Source organism: Rhea americana, unplaced genomic scaffold (genome assembly GCF_003343005.1).
Source record: "Rhea americana isolate MKP2758 unplaced genomic scaffold, rheAme1 scaffold_379, whole genome shotgun sequence".
Lineage (NCBI taxonomy): Eukaryota > Metazoa > Chordata > Aves > Rheiformes > Rheidae > Rhea > Rhea americana.
In genome coordinates, this window is record NW_028186511.1 from 440,727 (window position 1) to 455,075 (window position 14,349).

General features: G+C 35.7%; 1 protein-coding gene across 3 annotated transcripts in view; it reads right to left on the reverse strand.

Annotated features, from left to right (window-relative positions):
* SMC6 (structural maintenance of chromosomes 6) overlaps nt 1–14,319 on the reverse strand; it is a 41,555-nt gene extending 27,236 nt beyond the window's left edge. For 2 of the 3 annotated variants that reach the window (XM_085313141.1, XM_085313139.1), the window contains exons 1-15: nt 14,199–14,319; nt 11,390–11,569; nt 9,127–9,275; nt 8,153–8,270; nt 7,388–7,493; nt 6,708–6,844; nt 6,061–6,122; nt 5,102–5,182; nt 4,567–4,668; nt 4,263–4,382; nt 4,062–4,160; nt 2,761–2,907; nt 2,275–2,363; nt 1,581–1,745; nt 198–376 (exon numbers count right to left, since the gene is read on the reverse strand). In XM_085313141.1, coding sequence (XP_085169267.1) covers nt 198–376; nt 1,581–1,745; nt 2,275–2,363; nt 2,761–2,907; nt 4,062–4,160; nt 4,263–4,382; nt 4,567–4,668; nt 5,102–5,182; nt 6,061–6,122; nt 6,708–6,844; nt 7,388–7,493; nt 8,153–8,270; nt 9,127–9,270 — 1,549 coding nt within the window. In that variant the 5' untranslated portion in view covers nt 9,271–9,275; nt 11,390–11,569; nt 14,199–14,319. The remainder of the gene's footprint in view (nt 1–197; nt 377–1,580; nt 1,746–2,274; nt 2,364–2,760; nt 2,908–4,061; nt 4,161–4,262; nt 4,383–4,566; nt 4,669–5,101; nt 5,183–6,060; nt 6,123–6,707; nt 6,845–7,387; nt 7,494–8,152; nt 8,271–9,126; nt 9,276–11,389; nt 11,570–14,198) is intronic. The other variant, XM_085313140.1, reaches the window with a different exon arrangement.
* Between the last annotated feature and the right edge of the window lie 30 nt (nt 14,320–14,349).

The window sequence follows — 14,349 nt, forward strand, 5'->3', positions numbered from 1 at the left end:
AAAAAAAAAAAAAAAAAAAAACAGAAGCAACAGATAACTTACCAAGACAAAACCTTTAGTCCAGGAAATACAGGAGTAAAGAAAAATATATCTCAGGCTCCTTAAATGACAAATTTTCTTCCATAAGTTCACTGTTCACTGCAATAAAACCCATGAGGAAGTATTCCAAAAAAAACTTTTTCAGCTGTCATTCTTACCTAAAGGTCCAACAGGTTTGTATTTAAAACGCCCTTGCCTGTAGGCTGTTTCAACTGCTTCAAGAAATGATGGCACATGTGGTCCAAATCTTTTCAAGGTATTTGTTTTACTATCTTTTAGCTCTCTCAGTTGTTTCAACTTGACATCCAGTGCTTGTTTCACATCATGTTCTTCTTTTCTAAGAGAAGAGAATTTTTTCCAGTATAAACAGCTTATRAAGCCTTAAGTTAATGGAAATAATTACAGACAAAGTCTCTTTTCAAATACTAACAAGACTGTGTCAAGACCTTCTCAACACTTCAGTATACAGCTAGCCATAGACCTGCAACAGTATTTTAGAGTTTCAGGAAAGGTGAGACAAAGCAAACTAAGAGAAAACTGATTAYTCTGCAACAGTTTTACAAGATTTTGCTACTTTACAAAGGGAAGCAGTACAACAGAGATAAGAATGCCAAAGGAGATGAGAAGAAAGGTTTCCAGAAATATCATAAAGTACACAATACTAACAGTATYCACCTAGTGGAAAAACTTAATTAAGCCAAAAAGCCCAACAGCAAGACAGACTGTTCTAACATGAATTACTTTTTACCAATAACGACATTTAACATGTTAAAAATTTGACATGGATATCCCTGTGCATACAATATACTATACAGACATAAAATGACAAAAATACACAAGGTATCACAGTTCAGGTATTGCAAATAGAAATTGTACTTTTTTCTATTTGCATATTTCAGTTTCAGTGTCTTTCAGGAATGTCTTCAACAGAACATAAAAAGAAACTACTTTGGTTCTGATAATTAAAATATATTTGAACCAATACATCAAATGCAATAAACAGCTATTCTCAAATCTCGTAAGACAATAATGACAACATTACCACAACCACTCCCGGAACCATTCTTTAAATTCATGTTTCCAAATCAAAACATAAGAATGCTTTGCTTTTCTAGTTCAGGCATTGGCTAATTAAATTCTTAAAGTGGTCTGAAGTCTCTAAATTTGAATTTAGGTATAGATACAATTGTTACCCCTAAGCRCAGCTTATTCGTTATTCTGTGTTATATATTTTGTGACATTGTCTCCAGATACACTATTGTATTAAATAAGACCAAAAAAAATTAAATGATACTCTGTGTGGGATAGAAGATAGCTAGTAGGAAGAAGAAAAAGAGGGCAATAAACCTGACAATCTGGATTTTACATTAGTCTTAATAAAACTCTTYTCATTAACTATTTTAATTTTCTAGATGTTTCTAAATTCAGCCATACTCTGACACAGACAAAGGTTTAGCAAGTCCTAAGATACACACACACACAGAGCCCTAGTACTTCCAGGAATGCAAGRAAACGCATATACATTCCAAAATGTAACCTACCTCAGTGTAGCCTGTTCTTCCTTGTACTTGTATATGGCCTGCTGAAACTGATCCATCTGTTGACCAATCATTATTTCTTGGTYATGGAATCCCTTTAAACACTCTTTTAACTGTGCAATTTTCCTTTGTCTTTCCAACATTTCGGGCTCTGAAACCTGATTAGCACTAGAACAGATCATACTTCAGTGTTTTAAAACCAAATTGATGATTTATAAATGAGCACTTTGTTTTAGAAATCATATCATATAAAAAGACCTAAGCATCAGAAAACTATATTTAAGATTCAGTGCATTTACAAAATCTACACAACACAAACCATACTGAATCCTACTGCCTCCTTTTTTATCTGTAATCACATATAGTTATCCCAGTTTAGTGTTCCTATTCTGTTTAGGTTGAGAAATACATTTTCTAACTTCAGGGGTGTTATAGAACACGCATACTATCACCAAATAAAGGAAGGTATTTTCCTTTTCCCCCACCCCATTACCTCATCACCCTCTYGTCGAAATCTTGGTAGACAAAGAAACAGGGCCAGAACTATTTAAATATGTGACTAGACTCTCCTACAGATTAAATCAGTATTTTCTGTTACTGCAGAAGTACTGTCTGATTTTCTCATTAACAAGAGAGTTCACTTCCTGCATACCTATACCTGAATAAATACACACAATAGTCACTATATCTGTATTACCTATTTTTCAGTTCTTCAATTCGTTTACGTAGCTGTTCATCATCTCTTCCTAGGCGTTTTAACTCAGTTCTGAAACGATTATAAAGGGCCTGTGAAGAAAGGCAGACATATTAGTTTAATTAACAGAAAAAAAAATTATTTCAGAAAAGAACTGATATAACTGCAGTTTTGAGGGAATTACTGAACTGTATCTGAACAACAATTTCCTACATTTAAGAAAAATAGAACATGAAATTCAAGTTAACTGCATTACTTGCTCCTACAATTCCTGAATCATTTATGTCAGCTTAAGCTGTCCATTGCTTAACACCTGTATAAAGCTATTGGCAACTCAAACAGAAAGCTGCATCTCTCTGAATTGCATTGAACTGCATAATACATTCAGGAATCCTAGACATACATGCAAAAAACGTGTATGAATAGAGCAGGACTGGGACAGAATTAAGGTTTTAAATCAACAGAGTCTTCAACAGCTCTTTTGCTTACCTCAGCTTCATTGAATGCTTTTCTTCCTGCCTGTACATCAGTTTTTGAAGAAATACACTGAGGATGTAGGGCTTGTGCTTCTTCACCTATCTTTACTAACTTGTCTTGTATTGCTTTGTACTTTTCTTCTGCTTCATTTACTTTTACCTTTATAGTAAAAGGATAAGGAATTACAAATAGCAATGAAGCAAACTTTTCTTCAAACTTCTTAATGCTATAGATAATTTCAAATGATAGTTTTCTTCTGTCTGCTGACATTTCTAAYTTTTGTGGTGAAACCAGTATCTAGACAATGTTCCTTTATTGTCCTTTAATAGACATGTTTTCACAATAAAGTAAAATCACTTCAATTATAGCACAAATAACTATTTATTTGTTCGTATGCACACACATACACACACTTCAGTGAGAAATGAATACCTTCCTTTGGAAAGAGCGTTCTAATATACATAAAAAAAAGTATTTCTGCAAAAAGCATATTTCTTAAGTGAATCTGAATGCTTAGCAAAAATTAATCTTACTTATTGCATCCAGAAAGCTTAATAGCATCAGAAGAACTAATTTATTTCCTTTTTTTTTTCCTTTTTTTTTTAAAAAAAGAATCATAGAATTGGTAACATTGGAAGGGACCTCTGGAGATTATCTAGTCCAACTCTCAAACAGGTGGCCCATACAGGCATCGAACCTACGACCTTGGCATTATCAGCACCACGCTCTCACCAACTRAACTAAACCTAACCTTCCTGGAATCAGATACTGATCTTTTCTATGGGCAATGATATCCAAAAAAGCTTACGTAGCAGACTTCTAAAAAAAATCCATTAATGTTAAAGAAACAGGCGTTGCATAACCACTCTCAACAACAAAACTAAAAGAAGCATTTAAACATCCATTCACTGGTATATGAAGTACTAGCCACCTCAAATTCCCAGTCAAAGCAATATAACCCTTACGTGGGTCAGAAGTACTGGCACGATAACCACACACACAGATACACACTCCTCCTAAACAATAAAAAAAATCAGAACATCCTAATATTATTCTCCAAGGAGATAWAGAATGCAAGTGTTACTATTAAGTTTTAAATGTCTAAAGAAGTGTATAAAAGTTAACCACTAATATTTATAATGTTCTTCAGGTTGCAGCAGCTTGTGAAAAACCTGAGCAGGCCAGTATCAACAGCTTACACACAAAAGGAGAATTTTTTATTTATATATATATATATATATATATATTTAAATATCTTACCGAGTCAAGCAACCAAAACAAAATTAAAATATGGTATAAAATATATTATGTACCTGACATTCTTCTAGCTTCTGAACAAACTTTTCTGCACGTTCTTCTTCAGTTCTGATGCATTCTTTGATTGGCAGTATTTCTCTTTCCATTTCACTTACCTAAGCATAAGCATTTATGAGCATACATTAGAATATTTACAACAGATAAATGACAATTTAAACACATTTTATATTAGGAAACATATTAGAAAACAAGTTTACCACTGCCCATGCCATTTTATGTTTCAAATCTTCAAGATTATTTCGCATTTCATTCACAAATCCAATGCTTTTGTAACGTTCCTTTTTTTCGCAATAATGAAGCTTAAGTTCTCGTAGACGCTAACGAAAAAAATAACAAAAAAGATTCAACTGTGAGTACGTAAAGCTGTGATACAATACAAAATCTTGGAAATATTTATTTTTTGAAGCCTAGTGTCACTGAAATTCAGTCAGAACAAAACTATGCATGTTAATTATTCATTTAGCCCTACTCTAATTAATACTTACTGAAACTGAAACATACCTCTACTCCTTGCTCTATCTGAAGACGTGTATTTTCTTTTGTTTTCATAATATATGAATAATCTTCTTTCATTTGTTCCAGCTGAGTTGCCTTCATAAAAAACTAAAAAAGAGCAGGATGCAGATGTCAGATCCTGCAGCTTATCTAAATGAACCATAATTAATAACAATAGAAAGGCCACTCATCTCAACCTCTATGCATATTAAATAAAGTCCAAAGTACAATAACTAGTGGAATATTTCTGAATGATGAACTAACTTGGCTAAATTCTTATATTTAGAACATTGCTATCTCCTTAAAGGAAAGAGACTTCTAAGAAGAATTGTTTAAAGTAAATGGATGGCTGTTATAATCAGATAATTGAAGCTAAAGATTATGGATTTTTCTTCAAATGCCTCTTTGTAAAATTTGAAACCAAGTATTTTGACTTTGAGTGTTAGATTTCTTAAAAAAAAAAAAAAAGAAAGAAACTGCTAGTTTTAAAAATTGTATTTTAATACTTAATCAAAAAAAAAAATCGAAAGATTTTTCTTACCTTGTACTTGTCACCTTCATTTTTAGATTGTAAAAAGTGTTTACTCATCTCTTGGGTTAAAACAGACACAGGATTATCTACCTGTAAGAGTAAAATACTTACTTTCAYGGATTAAGTGAAAATACTCCCCCCTCCCCCCCCCAAAAAAATGGAAAGAGAGTAAACCACCTCCCTGTTCCTTGCCCAGCAATTAAGTAATAAGTAGAGAGAAAGGGATCTGGAAATTAAGCATTCAATTTATTTTTTWAAACTCTACCAAGTAGTAACTCAAACCACACACGGAAGCTAAGAAACTATTTTCAGGAGGGTAACTGAATTCTAGAAAGAAAGGACCTGCTTTGTTTATTTACTCCTAATAAGACTGCAATAAGGAATTTTGTCCAATGTTGTTTGATTAGTTGCATAGAGAGAAATTAAAGTATTACATTCGATTCATTTAATTCCCCAATATATTCTTACTGAAACTTGCATAGAATAAAATTCAGAATTTACTAATAGAAATTGATGTTATTTGATATGCTGAATATATTCAATATTTCAAAGCTTTATGTGCACTACCTGATCTTTCCTAAATCACTTAAGCAGCAAAAAAAAAAAAAAGTCCTTAGATTTCTAACATTGAAAATTGGCAAGATGAGAATGAGCGCGGGGAGGGGGGGGACACACAAAGACCAGGTATGAAAGAAATCTAAGTAAGTTAAGATTTTCATTAACAAGGTATACGACTCACAGATCACAGATTATATTTAACACTTACATATTGGGACAGAGCCATATGCTGTACAGAGTTGAATTAAATTAAAATTTTCTTTACCATTGGGTGTGATCACAAAAGAATTAATATGAAAGAGGTGAACTTCTSTCATTTAACAAAATGGAGCATTGCTTTTTATTTAAAGAGTTGTACATTATAAGCTAACGTCTTCAATTTCACTGAATTCAATCAATGTAACAGTTACCTGTATATTAAAATGATCCAGTATGGCTACAAGTTCCTCTTTCTTTGAAGATATTAAAGTCCCTAATAGCACAAAAGAGAAAGAAAGGAGGAAAAAAAAAAGTGTATATATGTGTGTGTATGTATACACACACACACACACACACACACCAATCAATAGGTCCAAAGTAAAAGTACATACAAAATCTCAGCCTTCTGTTCAACCTAGTGTCTCTTAACAAAAATTACATTTCTAGCTTAAGATGGAAACAGCGCTAAAGAAAATTTCATTTCATATATTTCTAGTATCATATTTGCATTTGTTTAAAAAGATTTATTAATTAAAGAATATCACTTGCCTCTTAAATCCTCTTCTGTCACAATGTAGGTAAATCAGCAAATTCACCAAAAATTCAAAGACTAGTAACTATGTTCAGCCTCATCACACAAGCAGATATACATAAAGCAAAATACTGTATGACCTCACATCATGCAGAGCCTGACATAACTGCTTAAGAATATGTTAGCACATCACAATCCAAGGTTAATGCAAAAAAAGCTGACCTTAAGAGAAATATCATCCTTTACTAATATCAAAGCAATTAGAGCATTAAAAAAAAAAGCTTTTAAAATGTTTAAAACCGAGAGCAAAGCAAAACTATCACCAACCTGATTTGCTTTTCAGTCTGTAGCTTCTGCTTCCATCCAGATTGATGTGCTGATTCACAATAATAGAATCACCATATACTTCGGGTTTATATGCATCTCTACCTTGGTTTTGCAATGTTATTGAAATATCTGCAGAACTATAAAATCCAGACAGCTGATATTAATTCCAAAATCAGAAATTCAAAACATTCTAACTTTTCATTAAAATTTTCGAAGTCTCCTTTAGGTCACAGATGTAAGTCAGTCATCATACAAGTCAAATCAAGATATACTAATGTTGTTTGAATCAAACCAGCATCAAATACGCATGACCAGACAAACTGCCATATGCTGGGCTGTTTGCTCCTTCTATGCTTCAGATCATCAGCTGAAAGCAAATAGTTATGACAGCAGGAAGCAGAATACATTTTTCCCCTCCTTCCCCTTCCATCTGACTGCCCACATCTGTAGATTGCAGAATCTACCTCCCTATTGCTTGTTTTGTCTCCAGCCTTTGGCTTCTTCAGTAAACAGCTGCTTACCTTCTACATGCATTTCCTAGCCAGTGTAAGCTATAGCCCGCTGGTTAAGACATTTTCGTAAAAAAAGATGGGATGTGGTTTGAATTCTGAATTAACCAAAATATTGATTAGTTAACCTAAAAAATATAGTCAAACTTAAGACTGAAAAGTTTTACTTACGACTCTCCATCTTTTACAAATACTTTTAAAGAAGAACCTCTATTAGTTGTAGTGGCTTTTCCACCAAGTCCAACAATAAGAGCAGTTAACACAGAACTCTTTCCACCTGTAATGAGAAGCACCGAAGCTGTTTAAAAAGAAATTCTTATAGCTCTTTTTATCCAGTTCACTCATGTTTTAGATTTTCAGATGTTTGATTGCTAATGTATTCAGCACTTAAATTCTGATTTCTTTCTTTACTGGACAGATGCTTAAAGTACCAACGGCTCCAGTACTAGARAAAACAGGTGTTTCCAAGGTTCCTCCCCACAAAAAACATGCCGAGTCAAAAGCAACATTTAAACTTTTGTTATTTCTCCTCAGCAATTTGGGTTCAACAAAATATTCTTTCTTAGGAGGAAAGATTCCCCTTTCCCTGCCTATGCCATAGAAAAAGCATTTGTATAATAAAAGAAATCAAACTCACATTACCAATTAAATAAATATCTGAAAGTTTTTAAGCTCTTAACTTTTACCTTTAATAATATAAATGTATACAGCTATGAAAAAAATATATATTGTGTTTTGCAAGTCTCTGTATTTAACAGCTAACTTTTTGAACACCTTGGAACTACCAATCTAAACCTGTGCTTACCGAGTCCAAAKCAATCCCCATTCCTAAAAGATACAGAGATGAGATAGCTATTCATTCTGAAGAAAAATTAGCCATTTAAAGTTATTAATAGAAATGTTCTTTGATAGAGAAATAGTGCAATTAATACTTACTTCCATTGTTTCCAACCACAAAATTGAGATTTGATCCAAACTGAAAAGGCCCCAACATCGAATGACACATGAAGTTCTTCAGCTGGATACTTTCAATTATCCCAACTTCCCCTACAGTCTAAAGAATTAACTATTAAACTTGGTGCTTATGTGTGCATTTTAATTAAATACAGTTTGTTTATTTTAGATATATAGTTATGCAATAAAACAAGATCAAAACAGTTACCAGGCCAATCACTCAAAGGTAACTTTCTGTTCCCCTTATAACTAGCTTTAGTAAGCATACATTAAGACTATAGATTCTACATTGTTATTTATATTACTTAAGGAACAAATGAGCCTTTTTAAGATGTTCTTTATTTATTGATCTATTTATGACAATTTCTAGGACGGGTTAGGAAGAAGGAAATGAAACTACAAGTTGAAGGGACAGTCCACTGGAAAACCAGTGAGGTATCGTTTTGACAGATGATTTGAGTTCCATCTCCAGAGCTTTAGAAAAGCAGTGTTTTCTAGGAAAGCAATGCTCTTAGGAGGAATAAACAAATTAGCAACACAGCATGTCTGCTATTTGAGAAACTGAAATGAGGGATAAAGGCTCCAAATATCAAAGATCAGCTTTACACGTCTTAAAACACGCAAGAAGTCAAATACATTAAAATTTCATCAACAAAATGTTTTTCCTTTATTTGGTTGATTACTTCAACTTCAGTAGTATGTATTCTATAAAATCAGAATGCTGTCTTTTCTATGATTAACTGCTGTAGTTATATAACCAAAAAAAAAAATTCTTATCTCAAAAGGTAAGAATGGACTCCTACAAAAGTCCTCATCACAGACACATTACCACCAGCTTTTTATGTATTGCTCTCATTGAATCCTACATGCAAAAGATTTATTGTAATGTCAGAGACCATTGTTTTTATACTATTTCTGGTATTTTATTTTCTTCCAGACTTTTTTAAACAGCTTACCGATGGTGAAGAAAAAGTACTGTCGGCCAACAGCTGTGATTTTTCCTCTTCATTACACTCATCACTAGGTTCACCCGTGTATTCTTGTCTCCGTCTTTTGTGGGACCCAGGCTGTGAAACAGTTTCCTCTTTCCTTTTACCCATGACTACTGAAAAAAAAAAAAAGAGTGTGGTAGACATAGATACACATTTATTTAATACTGCAAAGGAAATATTAAGGATCATAGCAAATGCTGCAACAAACACTATTTTTCCAGAATTGAAATCTGAGTGAATATAAGCCTAAGCTTAAAATTACAGCAAAAGAGAAACAACTTCATTATTCTATCAAGGTGACATCATTTGTTGATTAACAAGAAAATTAAACATGATTCTATTTTCCTTGTAACATCAGACTTCATGATATTTGCTACATTTGCTTTTGGTTAGTATTGGACTTCAAGTCTAAGTTGTAAAAACTTCAAGCCAACGGAATCACTGGCTGACCAACGTTGGAAAGGACCTCTTGACATCATCTTGTCCAGCCACCCTGCTCAAGTAGGGTGGGCTAGAGCATGTTGCACAGGACCACGTCCAGATGGCCTTTGAGTATCTCTAAAGATGGAGACTTTCTACTCTCTCCAGGCAACCTGTTCCAATGCTCAGTCACCCTCCCAGTAAAGGGAAACAAAAAATAAATAAAATTAAAAAATTCTTAGATTCAGATGGAACTTTTTGTGTTTCAGTTTGTGCCTGTTAGCTCTTGTCCTGTTGCTGGGTATTGCTGAATTAAAGTCTGGTTCCATCCTCTAGCATAAGTGCTGATGCAGTTTTAATCAGAGTGATTTGTACAGACAAAAATAAAATTTAGGAAGAGTCTGGAAAAGGCAGAAAAAATTAAAGTAGAATTAGAGAAAATTTAGGTTCACCATGTTCCTATGCTGCTTCTGCAAACCACCAACCAGCTGTTGCAAGACCATGTAATTTGATCATGATAAACAAGATGTTTTCATTTAACAATTAACAGTATTAACAATTTTGCATATCCAGAGTTGATGATACATGTTACAGTTTGAGACTGTATTGACAATATGGAAACTAAAGAACCTTGGATGCTAAAGCACTTCTAGTCACAGAGATATTTAATGTTAATAAGCTTCCCTGTCCTATGGGAGCGACAGCACAGTCCAGGAGAGAAGCCAGCTGGGTCAACGTAACATCACCTCCCTGTCCTGCAGGGGAGATGGTGGGGTCCAGAAGGGAATCAATCAGACCGGGAGAGAATCAGACCTGGTCAGTTATGAGACTGAGTGCACAATGTTCAATTCTGATTGGCACAGATTCCCGCAGCACAGACCTGAGGTTGGCTGTAACCAGTGCTGGTGACAACCTGTCCTTCCGCAAGGCTCTGTGTACCTTGGTAGCGGCACAGTCATTAACAGGTTGGTTATGGAGAGGAATCTGAGAGTCTGCAAAGTTTAACTTGGCCCAAACCATGCCAAGCTACCACATCACAGCCTTACGGAACATACCAACAAGGCAAATATTTCCATTAAGTTTTTAAGATTAATAATTTAAAGGATTACAATGCAATAAAGATTGTCAAATTACAGCTTTAGTAACAAAAATCACTTTATACAAGGTACTGATTCTACTGCAAATTGATATAGGAAGAAAATACATTTTTCCCATCCAATCTGTTTGTTTTCTTATATAAGATTAGTTCCCTAGCTCAGTTCACCATGCAGATCTGCATGTTTGGGCCAAAGTGGAGAACRGGTTTGAGCAACATTTCACTTTCAGTCTTGCCAGCTGAATGTGTTTTTTCAAACTAGTCTGATTTCAGCAGGCAAAAAGTCAGAAAGCTCATACTGTCCAGCATCACAGACAAAAACACTTATTATACCAGACACAGTAGATATTAAGATGTGTTACATAATTGCAAATGGTATTTAGTTTCTATTCTAGACATTTATTGCATTATGAAAAACAGCATCTAGTATTTCCCTCATTCTCTGAGGCAACATGAAAAAGACTTGAAAAAATCCATACTTATTTCTTTCCATTAAATGCAATGAACAAACTTCAAAGCAAAGATAGAAGTGCAATAAGCTTTCCACCTGACCTTCTTGCAATAATTTTATAAAGCAGGGATTTCAAAATAAATTACTGTTAAGTCCACTAAATTTTAAAATGGAAACATCAGGTTTCCTGTAATGTTGTGCAGTTTAATGTGATAAACACAAATGTAYGAGCAGATGCATTTCACCATTTAGTTACATACCTTTTTGTTATGCTACTTTCAGTTTCTTATGCTGCTTTCAGTTTCCTATACAAAAATGCATTTTTATGTTTAAATTACTTTAATTAGGAAAGACTGGCTTGTATGCTCTTGAAATTTATCCACCACAAAAACATGTAGATGAGCATCCATACAATCCGCTGTTACAATTGAAATTTCTCCCTAAAAGGAAGGAAAAATGTAAGATTTATATGCTATAATTACTAAGGTCTAAACTGAAGATCAGGGTTATGACTTCCATTGTTATACTACCTGGACATCTAAGATGAAATAACAAAATGGAAAACGCAACCAAAAAAAAAAAAAAGAAAAAGAAAAAAACCTCTTGCACTAAACTGAAAAGCGTCTTCACTCCAGAATTCTTGAACAGCTTTTACATGAAAGTTCAACCAAACTTTAGAAGAAGAAACACTTGAAGACACAAAGGAAGGGGGGGAGGAAACAGGAACTGAGCTAYCCAGAATCTGAATTTTAGCTTTAGATCATCTTCATGTTTTTGACAGGAAGTTATTTTCTAAATTAATCACGCCCCAAACTTTTACGCCAATATATATCCTAAAATTTTCTTCACAAGGATTTTAACTAAAGTAGTAAATTTCAGTTTCAGCACCTCTTATGACTTTAAAAACCAATTTGAGAATCACTATTGCAGGCAGAAAAAGCAGCATGTCAGACCTATCTGAATGTCATTAAAATGTGGAAGTATCATACATGAAATTATTCATTAAACTAGCAAAGATAAGGTTAATTGTTTTAAGATATGTAATACACTAACTGGAAGTCAACAATAGTCACTATTGAAATTTTTAACAGAACTTTGTTTAAAGGATCATATTTCATGTTTAGTATCTGAAGTTTATATTGAAACATAAATTAGGTCTTAATAGAGACTTGTCACGACAAAGTCAGGAACATAATATAAATGAGAAACTGACTATCATTCAGCAAGACAAAACTAAGTGCTAATTTAACAGAAAAATTAACTTCATTAACATAGAATAATACGGAATTAGGAATAAAGMTTACGGCTATATATTGGAAACAGATAAGGACCAAACAGATCCAATAATGGAAAACTATCACAAGATTACAACAAGATATTAAAAGTAGTTGTTATGCATATTGTGAAGGCACAAAAAGAAAAGGTAATCCCAATATGTATAAGATAATACTATCAATACTTTTTTAATGCAGTGTGTAATAGTCCTAATACTTGTATACTGTATTAGGATCAAAGTACAGGAAAACAGAAGCAGAATCCACTGGAGGGATACTTTATGCACAGTTGTCCACTGATGTTCCAACTTAATCAATAGCAYTTGCTTCCAGAGTTTTGATTGCAATGTAGTTCTACAACTTCTTTTCTAGCTGGTCATGGGTAGCCTCATCAAAAGCAGACACAGTCTACTGCAAGAAAAATCACTTCATTGGCTTTCTAGCAGCCTTATGTTAGGCTTAGCACTCCTCCTATATGCTATGACCACTCAAACATTGTCACAGCTCACTTTAACCACTCTGTGCCCCAATCAACCATGGCCTATGGCTTTTGTTCTGTCAGCAAAATAAACATAGATATACAGAAGACAAAACAGCAAACCTAGGGTAGGACGAATGACAAATTATGGGAGGAACTGATGGTACAGAGTGGCAGAAGGAAAAGAAAGTAGGAGTTGTCATTTTCTGCTAACAATCTTAAATCTTTGATAGATCGTGCATATCTGTGAACTAAACMCCCCCCAACCTGTTTTAGAGGAAGGAAATCACAGCACACCATACTTGTTTAAAAGAGACACAAAGATATTATTATATGCTGTGAGGGGTAATTTGTAATTTATTCCTTAATAAAGCAAGTATACATAATTTATTTTATTTAAAACATACATGTTTTAGAGGACTGAACTTAGATAACCCTTAAAAATGTCACTCTCCACTGCTGTGTAAGAAGCTAGATTCCTAAGYTGGATGTCTAACTTGGACTATGTAAGTCTCCAGCATTCACTCTGATACTCAAACATACTCCAATTATGCACAAAAGCCTATGCCATGCCATTTGTACGCTGAAAAAGCAAGTATTTGATAAGAAGCATCAGAAAACATGCCTCTGCTCTTTCCTCTGCTACTTCCCTTAGGCAAGACAGAGCTTTCCTCTGCTCACACCTCCAACCCTACACTTGTTAGCTGCTTGGCCCAAGGCTTTCTCCAGATGACCTGAAAGGCAGCTTTCTTTTCCCCTCATGGTTTCTAGCCTTTTGCGGGTTGACACACCAGACAACAGAAAAGGAACACCGATTCTGCGCTTCTCCCACTACTGCCAGGCAGGTCGGGAGGAAGGCACTCCCGACCACCTGCTTCTTCCCGACCACCCTCCCTCTGCCTTCACAACACGGGCTGCCCTCGGGCAAAGCCCGAGCCGCTTTCCTGAAGCGGACAGCGCCGGCACGCCGGCTCCCAGCGACCAAACCCTCACAGGAGGCGCAGCAGCCATGCTTGGCAGCCAGGGACACGCAGGACGGCTCGGCGGGGCTTGGGCTGCCCCCGTGGAACCGTCACAGCCCCACGCTCTCCCCCTCAAAAAAGGCCAGCGGGCATTAAGGTCTTTAGCAGGGCGCCCTGCCCTCGCCCCGCCRCGGATCTTCGCTCCCTCAGCGCTGCCCTTCCGCACCGGCGGGAAGAGCGCGACTCTGCCGCGGCCGCCACCGCCCTCCCCCCGCTGCCTCTTGCTCCCAGAGGGCACAGGCGCGCACCAGCCGCCGTGGCGCCCCTTCCCGGCCCGGGAAGCCCCCCGCCCTACCTCTCTTCAGCGCCGCCCGCCAGGCGGGGCCGTTACAACCGCCACCGCCTCAAGCCGCTCCGAAGATTCCGAGCGCCTCATAACCCCGCACCTAACGGCCGCCCGGGCGGGAACGGAAGAGCCCGCGGCGGCGCAGCACTGCGCCTGCGCG